Genomic DNA, 22,415 nt, shown 5'->3' on the forward strand with positions numbered 1-22,415 from the left:
AGTGATTTTGTAAAATATCATTTTTATAAGCTAAAATTAACGGCCAAATTCATGCCAGTTATCCCAGTGAGGAATTCAGCGTAGGGCTATGGCAATTGTTCCATCAGCAAAAGTCTTTCAGATGCACTGCGTGCTGTTCTGGGGGTTGTTCTACCCCTTCCAACCCATCTTTGGGGGTCATAGGGGAGAAGGGAAAGCTCTGTTGTGCTAGCAAGCACCCTTGTGCAAACATCTGCTAGTGGGACTACTTAGTTGAATTCTGTCCTTTGTACTCAGTTATCAGAACACTGGAATACCCAATTGTACATTTACTTCTTAGTGAGCCATTGTGCAGACAACTGTCTGCATGCTTTTGATACCACCAGGAGTAGAGACTTACTTTTAAAAGGAAAGTGATAATTTGGAGGGTAATATTACAGAGGGGACTAGACTGCTAGATTTCCCCCTCATGCTTACAACCTGGCCCTTGAGCAACAGGATGTTTTAGAGTGAACTACCTCTTGGCGTTATGAGGTAAACTGACATACAGTGGTACCTCGGGTTACGTACTTAATTCGTTCCGGAGGTCCGTTCTTAACCTGAAACTGTTCTTAACCTGAAGCAGCACTTTAGCTAATGGGGCCTCCCACTGCCGCTGCGCCGCCGGAGCACAATTTCTGTTCTCATCCTGAAGCAAAGTTCTTAACCCGAGGTACTATTTCTGGGTTAGCGGAGTCTGTAACCTGACGCTTATGTAACCTGAAGTGTATGTAACCCAAGGTACCACTGTAATTGTGCAAAGTCCTTGAAGGAAGGAGTAGGATGGAACAAATATATAAAATGTAAGAGGGATTATAAAATAAATAAGCACTAAAAAAAATCTGTAATTACCAAGAGGACCCTCTCAAGTTTGAATTCATGCGATTGAACTGAGGCAATACTGACCCTACCATGCTAATTTCCAGACTATCGCTGAGGTTTACGTGTGGTCTCCCCCAGCTGTATTGAGAGGTAATTTTATACAGCTTCTAGCAGTGTAGTGAGCCATACATTCCCAAGTGACTCATTAGAAGTCAAGGGATTTGGGCTAGGTTCAAGGTTTTGGGGGGCCTTGGGTAAAAGATCACTGGTAGGTGTTCTTAACCAGCAATTTATCTTAGAATATCGATGTCTCTACCATTTTCCCCAGGCTCAAGTTCATTTTTCTAAGAATTCTAACTGTGTGTGCGCCTACATTACATGACCCACCCCACACATCCATAAACGTTTGGAGGGAGCAGGTTGTGACCACTGGCCATACCTCCTGCCAGGAATGGAAGGGAGGAAAGCACACACACACACAAGCAACATTTTTATTGAACTTAGTGCGTTGCAAACTGATTTTCATCATCAGTGTCTCCCTCATATGCAAGTCCTATGCACACTGCCACCAAGTGCACAACCAGCAGCTGTTACGGCTGGAGCATGCATTAGACCTATTTCCCCCATCTAAGTCGTGATTAAACAACAAGCAAAGTACAAACTCACACCGCACAATCCAGCAGCCCCAAAACAGAACAGCTCCAATCAAATCAGCCTCCAAACGACTCCCGGATGAGGAGAGTCTTGTTCATTTCAGACAGAGTCCTGATGTCCATGGAGACTGTCATTCCAGAGACCAGGGGCACCTGCCATAAAAAGCCCTGCTTTTAGCTACTATTGATTTCCAGGGTTGGCACAAAATATTTTGTAGCCTGAGGCAGGACGGCAAATAGCGCCCTGTCTTCCCAAGTCAAGTTGCATAGTCATTCTGGCCCTTGAGGCCGAAAATCCAACAAGCCTTTTGCCCGTTTCTTCCCTGGTGGTAAAAATATGACAGCAACAAATAACTCACCATTTGCTGCCCTTTTGTGACACCCAAAATTGGCTGCCTGCAGCAGACACCTCACACTGCCTAGTGCTAAGTGCTGGGTCCGGTGATCTCACCATACTTAGTGAGCAGAGCCTGATTAGAGGATTTCAACCAGCATGGAGGTTCCTACAGTGGGAGGTGGTCTTGGAGGTAGGCTGGCCCCTCGCCTGGAGGGCTCCAAAAAAGTCCACCCCAGCACACCGACCTGGATCTGGATGCTAACAGAAAACCAGGTCAGGTGCTACAGACCTGGTTCGAGATGTTTTCAAGGAGTGGAGCCATCAAATCCAAAGTCTGATTACAAGAGACTCAGTTGGAAGGTTTGGTTTGATAGAGATGTTCATTTTCTCCTGTCCCCCCTTTTTTTTACAGTGCAAGAGAATTATGGACAGCCTCTACATTCGAGTCACGTCCATATGAGGAACCGGACTGTCTCTATACCTGGCAGCAGCCGCCTTGAGCAGAGTTCAACCTCACTGGCATCTCCTGAGAACAGTGAAAAGGTACAATGGAGCATTGTGGTTTTGTCTTGCTCTCTTTGTGGATGTGTACATTGGATTCACAGGGGGCCTTCATTATTTATTTAATGTATTATATTAGACTTGCAGTATTTGAAATTTCACAAAAGCACACTAGAAAACTACCAGTTTCCATTTATTTAGTTGCTATTTGAGGTTTTAAAGATCTGTCTGAAAAGGTTAAAAAAAATGAGAAAATGAAAGTGTAACCCACAGACCCATTGAAATTTGTTATTTAATTCGTAGTCTACCTCTCTGCCTTGAACTCTAATCAAGGTGTTGCACACAGAAAGCAGGCAACTAAACCTCCTCACTCCAAGAATTAAAATCCTCGTAGCGTTTGTGTGTACTGTTCTTATTTTGAGATGTAGGGTTGAGAGATGTTTCCGAAGCATCCCAGGCACAACCTGGAACAATTTTCCGTGGAGAACAAAGTGCAGAGCCAGCAGGTTCAAGAGAGGCAGGCAATTTGAGGCCCTGTTGAATTTGCTTTGAAGTCTTTGGAAGGTGCTATAACACCAAGAGCTATTATTATGTTAATGTACTGTGGACCAGATTCTGCAGGCTGTTCCATAAACCATCATCCTCAGCATTCCATCCCCTGTTCCCTGAAGGTCATAACCCTGACACCTGGTTTATGACCCTTAGAACTGAAGACTCCTCTTCCCTGTACATATGCCTGACGATCAGAGGTAGGTCAGAGTCGGAAGGACAATTTGCAGCTTGAGTGTTTTGCAAGGATGCAAATTGCGTTATGAATCTCAGAAATGCAAATGGTGGAATTTTCTCATTAGCTGCTGTGAGTGGGGAAAATGGAGATGGAGAATGTGTCGGTCATACAAACCTCAAAGGTTTATTTGTCCATGACGCTAATTCACTTCTGGGCTGTTTGCCTAATGCAGTCTTCTCTCACTCCCAAGGATAGCGTGAAGTATTTAAACTGCTGGAAATGACCAGCAAGGATTGGTGCAACCTATTGGTTACTTGTTCAATCAAAACATCTCAAAAATGAAAGCTACTGAGAATGTGTTATGGTGACTAAACTAGATCTGAACTAGTAATTTTAATTTTACTTTGGAACGCTTATAAAGCAAAACAGCTAGCTACTAGTTTGGGTCTTTGAGGTCACAGCCCTTTGTTCTCTTAAGTCCGAAGGTGCATCGAGTTCCAGGTTATTTGATTACGTTGCATTTTGTACCCTTCTTTCCCCTTCCTATACCGGCTAACATCAATAAAAAGCAAAATAGCTAATCAACAACAAAATAATCCAAATAAAACAGGAAAAAAATCAAAGTGGCAGATAAAAAGATCAGTAAACAAACAACCAATTGGAAAAATCTTGCACAAGACAGGCTTGCCGGATGATCTCAAAGTTCAGACTGATTAATGTAGGGTGATTTTGCCCTTTGGATAACTTGGCCCCAAGCTGTTTGGGGCTTTAAAGGTAATAACCTCCCTCACCTTAAATTGCATAAGGAAATCAGCCTACAGCTAAGCAGTAGACATAACAAGGAAGCAACATGATCCTTAATGGCAACATAGCGCAACAACGGAAATTTCTGAATGGTCTTCAAGGGCAGCCTCGCAAAGAGAGCTTGACAGTAGTCCAGCAAGAGGCCTAGCGTGGTGTAATGGTTTACAGTGCTTCACAAGGACCTAACCTGAGCATAGGCCCTTGTAGCCACTGCGGCAACTTGAGCAAAGCTAAATCAAGGAATATCCCCCCAAATCTGATCTTTTGAGAGATTTCTTACTTAATGCGCAGTAGTCCAGTGAATTAAAGATGTTACATCTCTTATCACACCCACTCTTGTACTTAAGGTGCTGTTGTTAGATTGGACCCCAGATGATGGAATGGTTGTTTCTGTAACAAGGTAAACAATAATTTAATTTAGAATCCTGGTCTATAATTCAGGTTTAGATCCTGGGTTCAGTTATGCAACCACCACGTACAGTACTGAGTTTAGTTCTGGGGGCAAACATAGATGATGGAAATGGAGGCTGGTCCATTAGGGGAAATGAGGGCTTTCCCTACTAAGCTGCCAGCTGCCAGCTGTCCCTACCCCCAGCCTATTCCCTTAGTTACAAAGCAGTCTGGGTTGGAGGTTGATAGCTTCCTTCTCCTTTGTCTCAGTGTTGCCCTTGTAGCACTCAGCAGGGAGAGGATGGGGTGAAAAATAGAATTAGTTGGCTCTATGTATCACTGGCTCCAGCTCTATCTGCTGTTGGCCAACCTGGCTTCCACTATACCAATTGTGAGTAGGAAACATGAGAAGCAACAATTTTAAGACGAAACAGACAAGATGTGAAAGTAATTTTCCATTTAAAAACAAACAAACAAACAAACAAACAAACAAACAAACAAACAAACTTGAAATGTATAGTAGTCCTGTTCTAAACTGAATCTGGACTGTTGTATCCGGCAGGTTTCTTTTGCACAGAGCTATCAAACCATACCTAGGAGAAGTATGGGACTGTTCTGTAGGTATTCTGCTTTCATGCACGACTTCTACACTCAGATTTCTTGTTGCAAGAATGGTTGAAGATCTATGTGTTGCATCCAAGGCTGCGAGTGGAGAGTTTTACTTGTGCACCAAGACTTCCCCTTCCTCTCCTCTCCCGTGCCCTGAAAATCTTCTCTAAATGGTCCTCCAACCCTCTGGAGCAGGGTGCACTGGGGAGAAGAGGGGAAATGATATTGTGCAAGCAGAAGTCTGCTGTCTTGGAGCCGCAGAACAGCAGCATTTAATATAATCCTATAAGCTACAAACATGAGTTTGACCAAGCTGTGGGAGGCAGTGGAAGACAGGAGTGCCTGACGTGCTCTGGTCCATGGGGTCATGAAGAGTCGGACACGACTAAACAACAATATCAATATCTGAATACCAGTAGCTGGGTACAGACATTTTAGATGGAAATTAGCCCTGAGTGCTCACTGGAAGGACAGATCCTGAAGCTGAGGCTCCAATACTTTGGCCACCTCATGAGAAGAGAAGACTCCCTAGAAAAGACCCTGATGTTGGTAAAGATTGAGGGCACAAGGAGAAGGGGATGACAGAGGACGAGATGGTTGGACAGTGTTCTCGAAGCTACCAGCATGAGTTTGACAAAACTGTGGGAGGCAGTGGAAGACAGGAGTGCCTGGCATGCTCTGGTCCATGGGGTCATGAAGAGTCGGACATGACTAAACAACTAAACAACAACAATAAAAATAGGTGTCTTCTGGTTTGAATTTAATCTCTAGAATTGAAGAATGAGGTAGTAGACACGTTCCATTTGATTAGGGGCAGAGATGGAGCACCTACAGCCCTCCAGATGCTGCTGAACTCCAGCTCCCATCAGCCCTAGCCATTGTGGCCAAATGTCAAGGATGATGGGAGCTGTAGTTCAGCAAATCTGGAGGGCTGCAGGTTCCTCACTCCTGGTTATGGTTTGAAAACTTTTCTCTGAGGAGTCTAGGAAGCTGTTGACAGCTTATCAGTGAGAAGACTACACAACAACGGCCTGTTCTTCACTTGAGGGTTTTGGGTTTTTTTACCCAAAGGGGATGTAGGATGTGGTGGAAGAGTGAATTCTCAGAGGTGATAGTGTCAAGCAGGCTTAGACAGCACTTTGTTAAGAAAGGTCCTTCTACTGAGGTTCTTTGGTCTTGTGAATCGTGCATTTAAACTTAAGGATTTTTACTTGATCGTCTTTATTCATTGTTTTAGAGCAGAGTTTTCCAACCTTCTCATGTTGGCGACACACTTTTTTTAGACATGCATCATTTCGCGACACAGTAATTCAATTTTACTAGCAAACCGGACATTAAACTAACCCCTTATAAGAGCATTTGTGCAACACACCTACACACTGTAGCTGACACACTAGCATGCCGCGATACACAATTTGGAAAGCTCTGTCCTTCAGGGTAGATTTCCTTCTCTTAAATTGTGTAACAGAGCCATATACAGCGATGGCTCTGTATAAATAACAGTTAATAATGTGATAATAAGTGGAAAGAGTGATGCTTCCTGAATATCCTGCTTGCGGCTTCCCACGTGCTGTGCATGGCAAGCACAGAACCCTGGACTAGATCGGCATTTTGGAAAGAAGCTCTAGACTGCAATCCAAAACCCACTTACCTGATGGCTCCATTGACATACAATACACCACATTTCTGAGTAAATGTGTAATAGGATTGTACAGTAAGCCTGTCAACTTGGCACCTCCTATCCTTTGCCTCTATAGAAATGATCCATATTACCTTTGCTGGTATGTGGTGTTCCCCCCTAGGTGCCGGTACTCACCATAAAGTTGTTACAGTAAGTGCCACACTTTTTAACAACAACAACAACAACAAAAAGAGGTGCTGGTACTGTGTACCATTGAGTACCTCCTGAAAAAAGGCACTACTGGTATGCTTTCTCATAATGCAATATAATCAGAAACAGCTTCCCCTGGAGCAATTGTCCTGTGGCATCTCCAAGCCCCTTCCTTGCTGATGGGAGGTGATGGGGGGGAGGTGGCAAACAAAACCTGCAGAAGCTGCATTCCAGTTTCCCCAGCCACTCTGGGCGGTTCCCAACAGAATATTAAAAACACAATAAAACTTCAAACATTAAAAACTTCCCTGAACGTCAGATAGTTGTTTGAACTTCTGAAAGTCAGATAGTTGTTTGTTTCATTGACATCTGATGGGAGGGCGTTCCACAGGGCGGGCGCCACTACCGAGAAGGCCCTCTGCCTGGTTCCCTGTAACCTCGCTTCCCGCAGGGAGGGAACTGCCAGGAGGCCTTCGGAGCTGGAACTCAGTGTCCGGGCTGAACAATGGGGGTGGAGATGCTCCTTCAGGTATACTGGGCCAAGGCAACTTAGGACTTTAAAGGTCAGCACCAGCACTTTGAATTGTGCTCAGAAATGGACTGGCAGCCAATGTAGGAGTGCCAGTGCTACTTCCTAGTACCCTGTCTTCAGAGTCTGAACTCTTTCAGAGAAAGGGGTTTTTTTTTGGGGGGGGGGGTTCCCTCTTGATCTGCAATCTGCTGGAATGTGGATGTTAAATGCAGAGAAAGCTTTAATAACGCAAGCAAGCATGTGTCTCCTGGAAAATGCAAGATAAGCTAATGGTGTCATTTATAGACAGAGGCATTACTTTTTTCACAGGTGTGGTATGGGGGGGATTACCACCCTCCCCCCATGTTTCAGATGACAAAAATGTTCTTCTTGAGGTACACCTGTCCCTGAGCAGTGAGACAAGAAAATGAACCACAGCAATGCTCTTAATATACACTGGTTTTTGGAATCTAAACTTAGATGTATCCAACACTTTGAATTTCATTGTCAAGCTTAGAATATCCAATCCTTTGACCTTTTAAGGGGTACCACTGGCACCCCTGAAATCTCTTCTCACCCTCCATTAGTACTGGAATGGCCCACAAGTGCTTCCGAACTTCCTCCATCTGTGTTTGAACATCATGCCTGTCAATGTAATACTATTCAATCATGCAATTTCAGTTCCACTTTAGAAATTTGTGCCTACTGACTGGGCCAAGATAGCATATGAAAATGGTGATCTAGCTATTTCTAGGTGTGGTGGAAATTAACTGTGTTATTTCTAGATAGTGATGCTTTGTGTGTTGCATGCCGCGCCATCCCATTAATGATGCCAACCCTTCCCTTACCAAATCTTAAAGCACAATGGAAAGGAATCCCTCAGACACTTTTGATGCATCATCAGAATGGTGGGAAACATTCTGAGCAAAGGCAGGCACTAGGGAAACATTCTATGAGCCAAATGGGTAAGTGGGAAAATCGACACTTCGGGAGCTGTGATGTCACTTGTGGAGCCCTCTGGAATGGCCAAATGGTCTACAAAAGCATTCTAGTGCTTTAAAAATAATGTTATATGCATCAGTATCTTCCAAAGGTAGTAGGGCCATGACTGAATGAAAACAAAGTTTGTGTGTGGCTGCAAACAAATGTATTATACTTCATCTTGAACAACTTTATCGGGAAAATACACCTTGCTTTGTTCAAAACCAGTCCAACAAAAGTTATACAGGCCAATTCTATACTTGTCTAACTCAGGAGTTTTCTTAGTTACTTCCATGTATATATAGGACTACAGTCATAGAGATTCAGGTTTTAACATTGCAGGAGTGCAAATCAAGTTCTCTAGTGAGCAAGGGCTCCCCATTCGCTTCTATACCAAAGGCAGCTTCATGTGAAAACGAGTCACATGAAAGCTTCACACATGACCTGCAGCTCTCATGAGAAGAGGGAATATTGGATCAGGACTAACTTAGTTTGCATCTGGAAAAGCCAATATGGTGCCGTTCAGATGCTGTGGGGACTACAATTCCCACCAGCGCAAGTTGGTATGGCAAATGTTCAGGGATGATGGGAGTTAGAGCCTCACAACATATGAAGGGCAACATATTTGCTACCCCTGACTCAGGCTCATTTATTGGAAAAAAGGAGTAACATCTGTGATGCTTACAATTCTAAGAAGAAAATGTATGGTGCAATACTGTCTGCAAATTTCCACCTTAGTCCTACAAAGCTACTGCATTTCAGCGTAAAGTTACAACGATTTTCCTGTGTGTGTGTGTAATATATATATGACTCCCCAAAATGAAGGAAAGGTGAATGGTTCCCCATTATATCCCAGCTTGTTATCAAAGTACCGTTTGAGATACTTTTAAGGAGTCTGTCACCCTTGTGCGATAGCTCTGGAAAGACAATGGGTTGTACCTAATGCAATACTCAAGAGTAGACCCATTAAAATTAATGGGAATGACAATCTTAGTTCCATTAACTTCAACGGGCGGTAGTCAACTAAATCCTTGCACAAGAGGAACAACTTCTGCTTGCACGATGGGACTCCCCCTGCTTGCCCAAATATGATCCTGATGGTTGGGGAACAAATTCAGAGTACGCACAGGGAGAGGAGATTGGGGGAGAAGAGTCCCTTTGCACAAGCACAAATAGCTCTAATTCCACAACAATTTACTTAGTGCTATGCTGAGTACAACCAGGGCTTTTTCTCCAGCCGGAACTTGCCGGAACCTCTCAGGTGGGTTCTGGCACCTCTCCAATGCCATCCTAAGAGAATGAGGGAGGTGTTCATGGTGAGTTGTGGCACCTCTTTTTCTAGAAAAATAGCACCGCGTGCAACCCAGTGGGTCTGCTCCGAGTAAAATTTATTTGGATACAACCCATTCTGTTCTCTCTCTCAAGAGTGGAATGCAGTAATTATGACTATAACACAGTGGGGTGAATATGAGTTGGGCAGATTTTGACCAGGATCCATATGTTAAGGTTAGAGTAAACGTTTCATTTAGTTTCCTTGTAAAGACCTATACATGGCCTGAATGTACAAGTGTTACAACGTGAACATTTTAAACCATCACTTTACCACTGAAAAGTAATGCAGATTGTAAAGAAAATGAGTCTCTCTCTCTCTCTCTCTCTCTCTCTCTCTCTCTCTCTCTCTCTCACACACACACACACACACACACACACACTCAAATTAACCAATGGTTTGGCTTCTTCTGGCTTTACATTTAGAAAGCCATACCCTTCTGCCATATGTTTTTCAATTGCATCCTTTGGTTCATTTCACACACACCCTCTAGCCCAGGAGTAACCCATAACCTTCAGGGCAGGGGAGCCCAAAGGGGTGCTGGTTATGTTTGTATAGCCTATGGGAGCTTTGTAAACCACAATAACAAAAAACACACACCCCCAAGCATCATAAAAGCCCAACTAATTTTAAGTGTGTGTGTTAGGTTACCAAACTTAAACACAAAATGCAGTGCGGATGGGCTACGTTTGTACAACGTTGCACAAAAAAGAACTGATCACGCAATTTCATTTCAGTAACTTACAATTTCTACTCTCTTTGATAATGTGCTGTAAAATAGCCAACTTTCTTTAATGACAAGGCTTTAAGAGGAATGACTTTTCTGAACAAAAAATATCAAAGCTGAGCAAAGATGAGGTTTTTTTTTTTAAAAAAGGAAACTATGAATTAAAATGACCTTGTGTTCCGAAACTTTTTCACACATTGCTTGATGTTCTCAGTTCCTCTCCCCTGCCAGCGCCCCCACCCCAGAAACAGAGCTGGTGCCTTTGGCAAATGGAGACTTGAGAGGGCAGAGAAATCATAATCTCACTGCATTATCTATTGGAACTGCTTAGCACTGAGGGTGCCTGGTGTTTTTCAGCGTAACCTTTAGCAGTTATTAAAGCAATCACAAATATTTTCTTCCTATCGGAGTTGGAGTCCTCTCTGCTAGGAGCAAAGGCTGAACACAGCATGAACCACTGAAGTTGTTTTTATAAGAGAGCTGAACAACTAACAAGAGCGCAACAGCTCTGCTGCAGGAGAAAATAAATAAATGAACCTACCATGTTACAATTAAAGCACCGTTATATCATGCACAGCCAAAAAAGGGGCAAGGGTATTATAACTAAGAAAACAAACATATGTGTTACTTGGGTAACAAAAAGAAAAGTGACTATCTGGGAAACAATACTTCACCTCAATAAAATGCAGAAAGCCATCTATATTGATGAAATAGTTAGGAACATTACATTTTTAAGGAAAGAAAAGAAAAAAACATTTTGTACAGAACTCAACAATCTATTTATATTGCATTTTAATGTGCCAACAGACTGTGTAGTGACCAGGGAATACTGTATTGTGAATGAGTGATATGGAATGTATGTGTGTGCATATGTGTACGAGAGAGAAAGTAAGGAAGAAAAACGAGAGAGAGAGAGAGAGAGAGAGAGAGAGAGAGAGAGGTCTTAAGGAAATAGTCTTGTATTGGAAAATATCCATTAGCCTATCATCTGCTACTAACTGCCTGATAATAACCTGGAAGCAACCTGTGTTTTAAAAAGTCTTCATGCCACAAGTTTATTCCTCTGTAGACAGGGCAAGTCTGTAACATCCAGTTTCAGGGTCTCTACTGAATCCTTTTACCCCACCTGTGTCTGCCAGTGAGAGTTTTGCTATGCTTCACAAGCTCACTAGTCTCTGTATGCACATGCTCCCAGGAATCCCCATGCCTCACCAAATCCCAGCACCCAAGTATTTTTTCCAAAGCTTTATGACTTTGTTCAACTTACACAGTGAGGTGTCCACAGTAGCTCCTCTTTGCAGGGCCCAGACGTTTGCTCAGTCTGAGCAAAGAGTCGGTTTTATATTGCTCCATTACATTCCCAAGAAAGACATGTCCCTGTTACTTGCTGCTACAAGTGCTGTTCTCTTTCAAATGCAAGCCTAGGCCCACACATTAGTAGGGGTCAGCCTCAATTCAAAGCTTTGAGCAATGTGATTACCGGTATTTCCCCCAGAGCAGTCCCCTTATACAGGATAAGTGTGTGATGTCATCACAAAGTTGGTATCTGGTGATATCTGAATCAACGTACCCGAATCTACTACTGGCTGAGTTAACTGAGAGAAGGCTTCATTCGATGCAGCAGATCTCATGACCTAGGTCAGGGTTTCCCAAACATGGGTCTCCAGCTGTTTCTGGACTACAACTCCCATCATCCCTGGCTAGCAAAACCAGTGGTCAGGGATAATGGGAATTGTAGTCCAACAACAGCTGGAGACCCTAGCTTGGGACAGACTGGCCCAGGCATCCCATGAGCACTGGTGGTCATGAAATTGGGTGAATGACTATACTCTTCATAAAGTAAAGTGAATAATATATACCCTGAAAGCAGCAAAACAGCATACCAATCAGAAATCGTAGGCTTGAATCTCACCTTTGTCATGGTCTTAGATGGCCTTAGGCAAGCCACTCTCAACCTCGGTTTCCCCACCCCAATCTGCATAATGGGGAATATTAATAGTGACTTACAGAGTCCCTGTGAAGCACTTTGAACCTTGGAAGTCCTATACAAAACTATTATTATTTCTAACCTATCATCTAATGTTTCAAAATAGTTCATTGTGCAACATTTTGGACTTAAGCACCACGTTGCTCGAGTTGCAAGGTGCACAAGCATGTGGTATTTGCTTTGAGAGACATGAAACAAGGGCCCCAATCCTTGCCTAATCACTACTTCTGTATATTTCAAAGGGATAAATGGCAAATACATGTGTATGCTCCTCTCAGTTGATGATGCTTTTAATTATTATTATTACAGTGGTGCCCCGCAAGACGAATGCCTCGCAAGACGGAAAACTCGCTGGACGAAAGAGTTTTCCGTTTTGGAGGTGCTTCGCAAAACGAATTTCCTATGGGCTTGCTTCGCAAGACGACAATGTCTTGCGAGTTCCTGCTGGTTTTTCCCCCTTTCCCCCCTTTTTTCTAAGCCGCTTATCAGCTGATCCGATCAGCAGATAAGCCGCTAAAAGCCGCTAATAGTGCTAATCCGCTAATCCTTCAATGGGCTTGCTTCGCAAGACGAAAAAACCGCTAGACGAAGAGAATCACAGAACGGATTCTTTTCGTCTTGCGAGGCACCACTGTATTATCATTATTTCAAAAAAGAAAAAAGTTAAAAAGAAAACAAGGGTGGCTTTTTACATAACGTTTTGTATAAAAAAATTGTTACATACAGAAGAATTTAGCTTTGAAACCTTTTGGTTGAAAATGGCTTATTTTTCAGCAAATGCTGCCTATCCTTACTTGGAGGTTGGAACACACTCCAGGCATGTGCTTCCTTAAATATTACTACTACTACTACTACTACTACTACTACTACTACTACTAATAATAATAATAATATGCTGCCTAAAGCAAGGAGTGTCAATGTGGTCCCTCTAGATGTTGTTGGATTCTAACTCCCATTAGTCCTAGCCAACATAGCCAGTGACAGGGAAGATGACGTGGGCATGTTTTGCAGTCCAGCAAGGCAACAGATTGGCTACTCCTGATGTAGACAATTCATTGTAATTTCCCTATCAGTGTTTCATATTGCTAGCTTCGATTTCCTACCAAACCCATCAGGAAATCCCCGCTAAATGTTAAAGGAACTGCTCAAATAACATTTACACCTGAATTGTAGGGAAATACTTTTCCAAGGCCTGTAAAACAGTGTAAAAGTTTCCTTGTCAAGAGTCTACAATACACTTACAGTGTTTTGCTATAGCAAATTATTTAGAAGTTATGCACTCCAGACTAAGAAAGATTCTTATTATCCCTAGTGAAAGCACTTATTGTTCAATCAATTAGCCAAGCTAAGGAACAGAAACAATTATATAGTCTTTCCATATAGCCACAAAAGTGTACTCTACTAAATACAAAATCTTACAAGAAGTTATCGATAAGAAACATTAAAGGAATCACTGCAGCTATTCTTGCAGCAAATGATATGTCACTGATAATGGAAATAATGTGGAAACAAAATCTACAAAAAATACTTTAATATTACATAACATGTGAACATGAAAATAATGCCACATATGTTTTAACATATTTTGGACACTATAATAATAATGATGATTCTAATAAGGACGTGATTTTTAGCATGTGTAAAAGTGAACAAACTGCAGCAGGAAGCCGGTAACAAAAGCAAAATGAGCAAACAAAATTAAGTTTTTCAGTAAGTATATTGACATATATAGATATCCAATATATCAAAAGCTTTAAAATCTGTAATATGATAAAATAATTCAAATAAGTGGTAACTTAAAATACTGTTATGAATGAAGGATGTGCTTTCAGAAACGTAATTACATTGTCTGATTTAACAAAACAACCACTGATCTCTCAGATTAGTTTCACAAGATCCAAATCTTCAAACCTGCTGAAAAGAAGTCCTCTGAAGAAACCAGTCAGCTCCAACAGTTACCTAAGAAATAAAATGTTCTCATCAGTCACAAATGTTTCCTTTACTACTGACAATGCTGAAAACACCAAACACTTTTCTACGTCCTGGAGTCAGAGCCCTCACTAAGAGGTGGTGCTTTGAAGGACTTTAATAGTCAATTTGGAACATGGTCACCTGAGATACCTGCATGCAAAAAGGTAACAACTGGGATCTTAAAAAGCCATGTGCACAAAGGAGCATTTGAGGACCTTCTTCTCTATGGACCCTATTGCCCTGAAAAGCTGGTCCTGAGTGTTGGGAGACCAGCAGGACTGGCATTTAAGACAATGGACAGAATCTAATTTATCTAGTGCTGTTGCTCCAACAGAAGCTATCCACTAAAGGAACAAGGAGCGAGGCAACTTTTGCCACTCCCCACCCCCCGCCCCGAAGTCTGTTTGGGGGACCAGGGGCACCAGTAAAACCACTTCTCTATTAGTGGATACTACTTGCTGGATCAAAATGTAGCCACTAACCAGATACAACCCATTGCAAAGAGATGCAATGCAGATAGAAGTGAAAATGGGTTCAAGCCATTATAGGTGGCGATGCCTTAACCAAAGGTTCCCAAACTTATTTGGCCTATTGCCCACTTTTCGGGGGGGGGGGAATATCACCCCCTGGAAATCGACCTTCTTTAAATGAAGGGGCAGGGCTGGATTTGCAGCCTGTCTGCCATTGGTCAAATAGCCAGACAAGCTTCCTGGGCCTGGGATCACCAAAGCCCAGAAAAACCTCTCGCCTCCAGCTGGATCCAGGGGTGGCGTTGTCGTCCCCCTGCAACAGAGCCCAACCTGACAGTAAGCATCATTACACAACAGATGGAACATGTATGAACCATTTTTCAATTGTTTTCTCCTCCTCTCTTCTTTCTTTATGCTTCTACCGCCCCCTTATTTTTATTTAGCGCCCCCCAACTGCACACAGGGCATGGTATTGCCCACTTTGGGAAACACTGCTTTAGACAATGCTCTTGGGACCTCAACCAACTTGTACAATGAGAAATGCTTGCTGTACTTTCATCTTTGGTATGAATAGTCAGTCCTCTCAGACGTGCTATCTGCAATGCATCATCGCTGAGCCCCTTATTATTTTCTGTGCATGTGGGAACAGACCTGCAGGTACAACATGCTGGATGGTGGATGGCGAGATAATTTTTTTGTTACCTAAGCTCATAAGACATGGATTCTCCATGCAGAATATATATTGTGTGCAGGCAAACCACTCCATTGAGTGATGTCCCCACCTCTACAGTGCTTTATAAAGTAACTTACATATTATTTCTTCCTTCGCTCTCTAATTCTGCTTTTCCTAAAGGCAAAGCAGTGGCCCAGCATTCAGGACTTCTGGGTCAAGTAGCCATAGCTTCAAATTAGTATGCAGGAACTGGGAAATATTTGTTTGTTTGTTTCATAAAATTTGTACACTGCTGGATTGTAAAAGAGCTCAAAGCGGTTTACCAAAAGATAAAACAAAAAAATCAAGAAAAATTACAGCTCTGCTTTAAAGCATACAAAAATAAAAATACTAAAACACATTAAAACTGCCTCAACTTTCTTAGCATCTGGGTAAGGCTTGTCTAAACAGGAATGTTTTTAACAGGTGCCAAAATGGAAGCAGTGTAGGCGACTGCTTGCTCTCAATGGTTATGAGGACCAGAACATGGCAGGATTTGAAGACATGAAGCTGGTTTCTGATCATGGCCTATTCTGGTTTTGGCAACCATAGTTACTCCGTTCAGACATACTGGGGAAAACTATGGCTAATTAACCGAGGAAGTCTTCAATCGTGGTACACAAAGAAGGGAGGTGGGAAGGGGCAGAACAAGGACAAAATGTTCCAGCGCAAGGCTCAAACTGAGCCAGAATCTCACACATAAGTTTAGCTCTCATTGTTGCTATCTGTTGAAATTAAACGAGGCCAAGGTCTATGGAGAAGCTTGTTGAGAAATCTGAGATATCCCTGCTTTCATGTTACAGTCTTACATCTTCCATACACACAGTTTCAATTAAAACCCTATTTGCATATCCTGCCCTGAAGAAATAAGGGGTGATCAGTGAGACTATCAGTGTGAAAACTTTCAGTGACATCACCTGGAAGGTCCCTTTCACTTAATCACCCATGTGAATCACCCTTCCCAAAGGTGCAGTTGCTGTTGCAACATCTGTGGCTATTTATTCACAATGGTGTGAATGTCTAAGTAAAGCTAAGTGGGTGAAGATCCGGTGCTTTGAAGATACAATCTGCAATATTACAAACTGCATCACCTTCGAAGGCGGCGGCGGCGGCACCTCCAACAGAACAGCAGCTGTGTGTTGAGCCACCATCTCACAATGAATGCCAAGGCGAGGCCCAGGCTTGCAAGGCACCGGCAAGTTCTCATCTTGCTCGAACGCTAAGCACGGGGGTTACGGGAGGGGCGTAGCTTCCCAAAGTCGTTTTGTTTACCGAACAGTAAGCTGCTTTCAAACTTGCCAAGGCGCCGGAGTCCTTCTCACTACACTTTGCAGCTCTGCAATGCCAGGTGCAAAGTGTTACAGCCTGAAGAGGAAGTATCGGCTTACCTCCTGGTACGGTATGTGCTCAGTTCCTCTTGCAGGATGGATGCTCTTTTCTGCAGAAAATTCACCTGGAAAACACAGCTGTCATGACAAAGGGGCTCCCAGCTGACAGAAGACCGACGAACAATGGTTGTGGCTTCCCAGAGATGTCCATTCGTTTACCTTCATTATTTAAATTAGGTTTATCTGCATTTATTATCTATTTGCTGGTGGCTACTGTGCATTGCGCTAGCAAGGGAGGCAGCCGGAATGCAATCCAGCAAATTACATGATCTGGAAACACCTTCCGTGACCCACATTCATACATATAGTCTAGAACTGCGCAACACCTTGAAAGAACATGTCGGTCGGGAGTGGTGCACTTTTAAAAACTTCAGCCTTAATAGATGCTTACAAGAACTCAGGGGTTTAGGAACTAAGCCTGGGTACAAGACTCCCATGTTCTGCCATTTCAGTGTTAACAATGACACATCGCAGGCAATATTAAAATCCTTTGCTTTTGATTCTCCTTTTGGAAAAAGAAAGAAAAAGGATCAGACTGTCCTCACCAGAGAGGTAAAATCCTAAGCATACTATCACAGGGCACTTGTGCCAGGCTAGGACAGGACACAAAGAATACACTGAAAGCCTCAGAAGGGAGGAGGAGAAGGAGGCCAACATATTTTAAACATAAGCAAAGCTTTGTTTGAGAAGTGAATGTTTCCTATTTGTTCATTGTTAAAGCCGCCTGGTTGGTACTTTTACCCAGCCAAGCCCTCTCATTCCTCTGGAACAATTAATAACCCTGACAGGTGCAAGGATTCCACTGCTCTTTCCGTCTGATGTTTTTGAAGCAGGAATTTCAGCAATTTCAAAGGAGAGGACACCTGTGCTTCAGAAGGGAGCCCTGCTTACTGAGCAGTCTGTAGCTGGCTACTGTATTTCACTGAGCAGGCAGCTGCCAGCTAGGCTTTTTCTGCATTAACACCCACTATTAGGAGTCTGGAGTGACTTTTGCTCCTTTGAAATGCTGTGTATACTCACAAAAGCCCTGCAGGTGGAAATCAGATTTCATTAAAAATGAAAAAGAAACCAAACAACTCCAAACTTCACTACAGGGGAAGCTGCAGATTTCTCCAGTTGTCACCTCTCCAATGTTTTGTACTGGCAAAATTATTAGATAAGCACACTTATTAACTTGAAATAGGTTTCCTAGTTAAATTCTTAACTCCTGTATACCGTATTTTTTGCTCTATAAGACTCACTTTTTCCCTCCTGAAAAGTAAGGGGAAATGTGTGTGCGTCTTATGGAGCGAATGCAGGCTGCGCAGCTATACCAGAAGCCAGAAAAGCAAGAGGGATCACTGCTTTCACTGCGCAGCGACCCCTCTTGCTGTTCTGGCTTCTGAGATTCAGAATATATTTTTTCCTCCTCCAAAAACTAGGTGCGTCTTGTGGTCTGGTGCGTCTTATAGAGCGAAAAATACGATATATATGCCAAATTTTTTTGTTACTATGTTATGTAATATATATATATATATATATATATATATATATATATATATATGTAGGTTTTGGTGTCTTCGGGTGTCTTCCCGTGTAAGAGTTGGGGTGTCTAGGCGACGTTTCGACGAGGTCTCACTCGTCATCTTCATGACGAGTGAGACCTCGTCGAAACGTCGCCTAGACACCCCAACTCTTACACGGGAAGACACCCGAAGACACCAAAACCTACATTCCTGTACCCGTGAAAATCTACGAAAGCATATATATATATATATATATAGTAAACCACCCTGTGATCCTCGGATGTAGGGAAGTATAGACATTTATTAAGTTAAGTAAGTAAATATTTATTTATTTTGCAGTGAATTCCAATAGAAATTTGTTCCCACAAGCAAAAGCTTCTAAGAGTCTTCTGGAACCCTGGGGACCAAGGCTGCAATTCTAACTCCACTTCTAATACCATGGTTAGAATTGTACTGAGACAAATTTATTACAGTGTAAGTTTCAATGGACTGTAGCCCAATAGCAGCTTATGCCATGATAAATTTGTTGGTCTTTAAGATGCCATATTTTTGCTACTAAGACATTCCCTCTAGAAATTATAAAACTCCTGTTATGATTGGCAAGTGGGGACACAGAACTTTTCGGTCACAGATATCCCATATAATGTTCCATTTTTATTTCTCTTATGTATTTATAAACAGAGGCTAAAAGCAAAATTAACAGCAAGTTTCTTTCTAATGGAGCTCCTCCTGTCTTCAGAGTTGGTGGTGTTTCATCCAATGTCTTATGTGCCAGAAATTATAGCGAGAAAATAACTCATTTCAAACTAGTATTTTACCAAATAAATATGTGGAAAAATGATTTTTTAACATTTTTTAAATTAAAGGTTTCCTCTCCTCATTCAGTGGGAACTCATATAACAAATATCCATTTTAACCTTTTGATCGTCCCCTGAAAAGCTCTGGAATTAAAGGAATGTGAGAGCAGCAAAGTATTTCACGTTTCTCCAAGTAGAGCGCAAATGGCTCCTAAAGGATCCTGCTCCAAAATGAATGAGTATATCGTAGAATGCTTGTTGTACACACAGCAGTGGACTGAACAGTGCAGCCAAGCTGAACTGTATTCAGCCACTCTGTGCCTCCTTATTCTACACCCTTCTTATTCTTCTGATCCCTACACCCTGCCTGCACTCACATACAACAACAACAACAACAACAACAACAACAACAACAACAATAATAAATTTATACCCTGTCCATCTGGCTGGGTTTCCCCAGCCACTGGGCAGCTCCCAACAGAATATTAAAACCACAATAAAGTGTTGATCCTTAAAAACTTCCCTAAACAGGGCTGCCTTCAGATGTCTTCTAAAACTCAGATAGTTGTTTATTTCCTTGACATCTGATGGGAGGGCATTCCACAGGGCGGGCACCACTACCAAGAAGGCCCTCTGCCTGGTTCCCTGTCATGCCATGGTTGGAGTAGGGATGGCTACCCCATGGCCTTCAGATATTGTTGGATCTCAACTCCCATCAGCTCCACCTAGCATGACCAATGCTCAGGGATGATGGGAGTAGGGAGTCCAACAACATATGGAGGGTTGCAGGTTCCCTGTCATTGGGTTAGAGCAAAGTTTCCCAAACTTGGGTCGCCAGCTGTTTTTTGGACGACAGTCCCCATCATCCCTGAACACTGGTCCTACTAGTTAGGGAGTTGTAGTCCAACAACGGCTGGAAACTCAAGTTTGAGAAACCCTGGGTTAGAGGGTCAGACCAGGGTTCAAATCCCCACTCAGCCATGAAGCTCACTGATTGATCTTGGGCCACTCGCAGTGTCTCAGTCTAACCTACCGTATTTTTTGCCCTATAAGACGCACTTTTTCCCCTCCAAAAATGAAGGGGAAATGTGGGTGCGTCTTATGGGGCGAATGCAGGCTTTCACTGAAGCCTGGAGAGCGAGAGGGGTTGGTGCGCACCGACCCCTCTCGCTCTCCAGGCTTCAGGAGAGCCCCAGCGCCAGCCCCACAAGGTCGGGGGACAGAGGGAGGCGGAACGCCGCCATCCCGCTGTCTCCCGAAGTGGTTTGGAGGCTGACGGCGGGGAGAAGAGCGCTTCTCCCCGCTGCCTGCCCCACCACTCCGGGGACAGCAGGGAGACGCAGCGCGTCTCCCTGCTGTCCCCGGACCTGATCGCAAGGCGGGCGGGGGGGAGAAGAGCGCTTCTCCCCGCTGCCTGCCCCACCACTCTGGTACTTCGCAGGGTTGTTGTGAGGGTCAAACGGGGAGTAGGAGAGCATCACATTGCACCCGGAACTCCTCCTAGGAAAGGTGCAATATGAACATAGTAATAAATAGGTAAAATGAACCAGAGAGCACAAGTCCCATTTTTTTGTGTCAGTAATGTCTTACTGCAGAAGTGTGCCATTGTCTTCCTCAATTGGGTGCTCATGGTGGAAAGCATACCAGCATTGTAAAAATTAACCTACCTGTTCAATTAATACACGATTAAGGAACAGTCACCATTCTCTATCTTTTAGGGAATTTTTAATGAACCCCCAAAGGGATAATTTGACTTCTTCCCATACGATTCTACTGCATATACAGCAGTAATGATTCAGCCACAGTATCAGCCATTCTGGCTGAAAAACAGGCTGGAAAAGAAATCGAAACTAGGACTAGGTACAACTGCTGGCCAAACTGGGATGCTGTGTGCCATTAAATATATTGACAATTCTTGGAACCGTCAAATGTCAGGATGTGCACAGTTCCAGTCTTACAAAGAGAGGGACGTTTCAGATTTTACCTGAGATTTTAGCGAAATAATTGTGTCTTCAAGTTCTTGTCTCACAGATGCTGGCATCAGACCTTTGAGTTTGGTTTCATATTCCTGCCGTATAGAAGTCATCTGAAACCAAAGATATGAGCATTTACATAGCTAATAGGAGGTCACACAGTTGGGAGCTGTCACAGCCTACTTTTCCCAGTCTGAATACCACATTCATCAAATCTATATGCAGGGTGTATAGATATACAAGAAAACAATTGTGTTGTGTTCCATTAAACTGAAGGATCCCTGAGTACTCTCACATGACAAATCAAGGTTGTCTCCTTCTCTACTTTCAATTACTGTATTTTTCGCTCTATAAGATGCACCAGACCACAAGACGCACCTAGTTTTTGGAGGAGCAAAGCAAGAAAAAAAATATTCTGAATCTCAGAAGCCAGAACAGCAAGAAGGATCGCTGCGCAGTGAAAGCAGCAATCCCTCTTGCTGTTCTGGCTTCTGGGATAGCCGCGCAGCCTGCATTCGCTCCATAAGACGCACACACATTTCCCCTTACTTTTTAGGAGGGGAAAAGTGAGTCTTATAGAGCAAGATATACGGTAAGTGGTTATCTCAAGTTGTTTAGAACTGAAATGGTCAACTTCAACTTGTTTTCAGAGTCTTAAATAACGGCTGCAGAATCGTGTCAAAGATGCCAACATGAGCTTTTTACACATGTTGTGTCTCTCCCACCAAAAACTAAGACATAAAAACTGAATAAATTATTGCAGGTATAGTCTCCCAAAACCCATGTGCAGTCACTTCCTGCTCCTACTCACTCAGCACTGAATCTGTTCTTTTTTCAAGGCCTGGCCCACATGCTGTTTTTTCTTCCATCCTTCTCATAGCAAAGGTGGAGTGCATATTTTGTCTATTACAACGTATCCCCTTTTAAATATATAGAAAAGTTACAAGAACGGTTTTATTGTGTGTGTTGTCCCCCCCCCCCTTGCATCCTGGATATTTTGGGACTGCTTTCCAGTGCTATTAAGTATCCTTCAGTAGAGTAATAAAGCTAAATAAAGCTAAAATAGCGAATGACCTAATGATAGCCAACACAGTATTTTAAGGACATCTCCCTAGCAGGAAAAAAAATAAACCCTACAAGACACTCCTTGATGCTCCTTCAATTCCCAGTCATATTAATATGGCAGCTGAGCAAAATAATAATAATAATTGTCCTACTGTCCCCACAATGCTTTTAAAGTATAAATGAATAAAAGCTAAAGCCCTCTCTTAAGGAAGGTTTCCCTTCCCTTTTAAAACATCAAATCGTTTTTAAAGATCGTATGAATAGAGGGTTCCTTCGGTGACCTCAAAACGTATGCTAAGATTCAAT

General features: G+C 42.8%; 1 protein-coding gene and 1 long non-coding RNA gene across 12 annotated transcripts in view; one reads left to right on the forward strand and one right to left on the reverse strand.

The window, feature by feature from the left end:
- LOC308580234 overlaps window positions 1-22,415 on the forward strand; it is a 75,183-nt gene that overhangs the window by 10,772 nt on the left and 41,996 nt on the right. For 5 of the 7 annotated variants that reach the window (XR_014004728.1, XR_014004729.1, XR_014004730.1 and 2 more), the window contains exon 2: window positions 2,243-2,373. This is a non-coding gene — a long non-coding RNA (uncharacterized lncRNA). Of the gene's footprint in view, window positions 1-2,242; window positions 2,374-14,109; window positions 14,239-18,613; window positions 19,449-22,415 lie in introns of those variants that run through there. The other 2 variants (XR_014004733.1, XR_014004734.1) reach the window with 2 other exon arrangements.
- The window catches only part of CEP112 (centrosomal protein 112), a 220,573-nt gene continuing 211,900 nt past the window's right edge, over window positions 13,743-22,415 (reverse strand). For 3 of the 5 annotated variants that reach the window (XM_081181284.1, XM_081181283.1, XM_081181281.1), the window contains 3 exons: window positions 21,056-21,157; window positions 16,770-16,834; window positions 13,743-14,187 (listed from right to left, as the gene is read on the reverse strand). In XM_081181284.1, coding sequence (XP_081037410.1) covers window positions 14,184-14,187; window positions 16,770-16,834; window positions 21,056-21,157 — 171 coding nt within the window. In that variant the 3' untranslated portion in view covers window positions 13,743-14,183. Of the gene's footprint in view, window positions 14,188-16,109; window positions 16,835-21,055; window positions 21,158-22,415 lie in introns of those variants that run through there. The other 2 variants (XM_081181282.1, XR_014004693.1) reach the window with 2 other exon arrangements.

Source organism: Podarcis bocagei (genome assembly GCF_964188305.1).
Source record: "Podarcis bocagei genome assembly, chromosome: 2".
NCBI classification, from domain to species: Eukaryota; Metazoa; Chordata; class Lepidosauria; order Squamata; family Lacertidae; genus Podarcis; species Podarcis bocagei.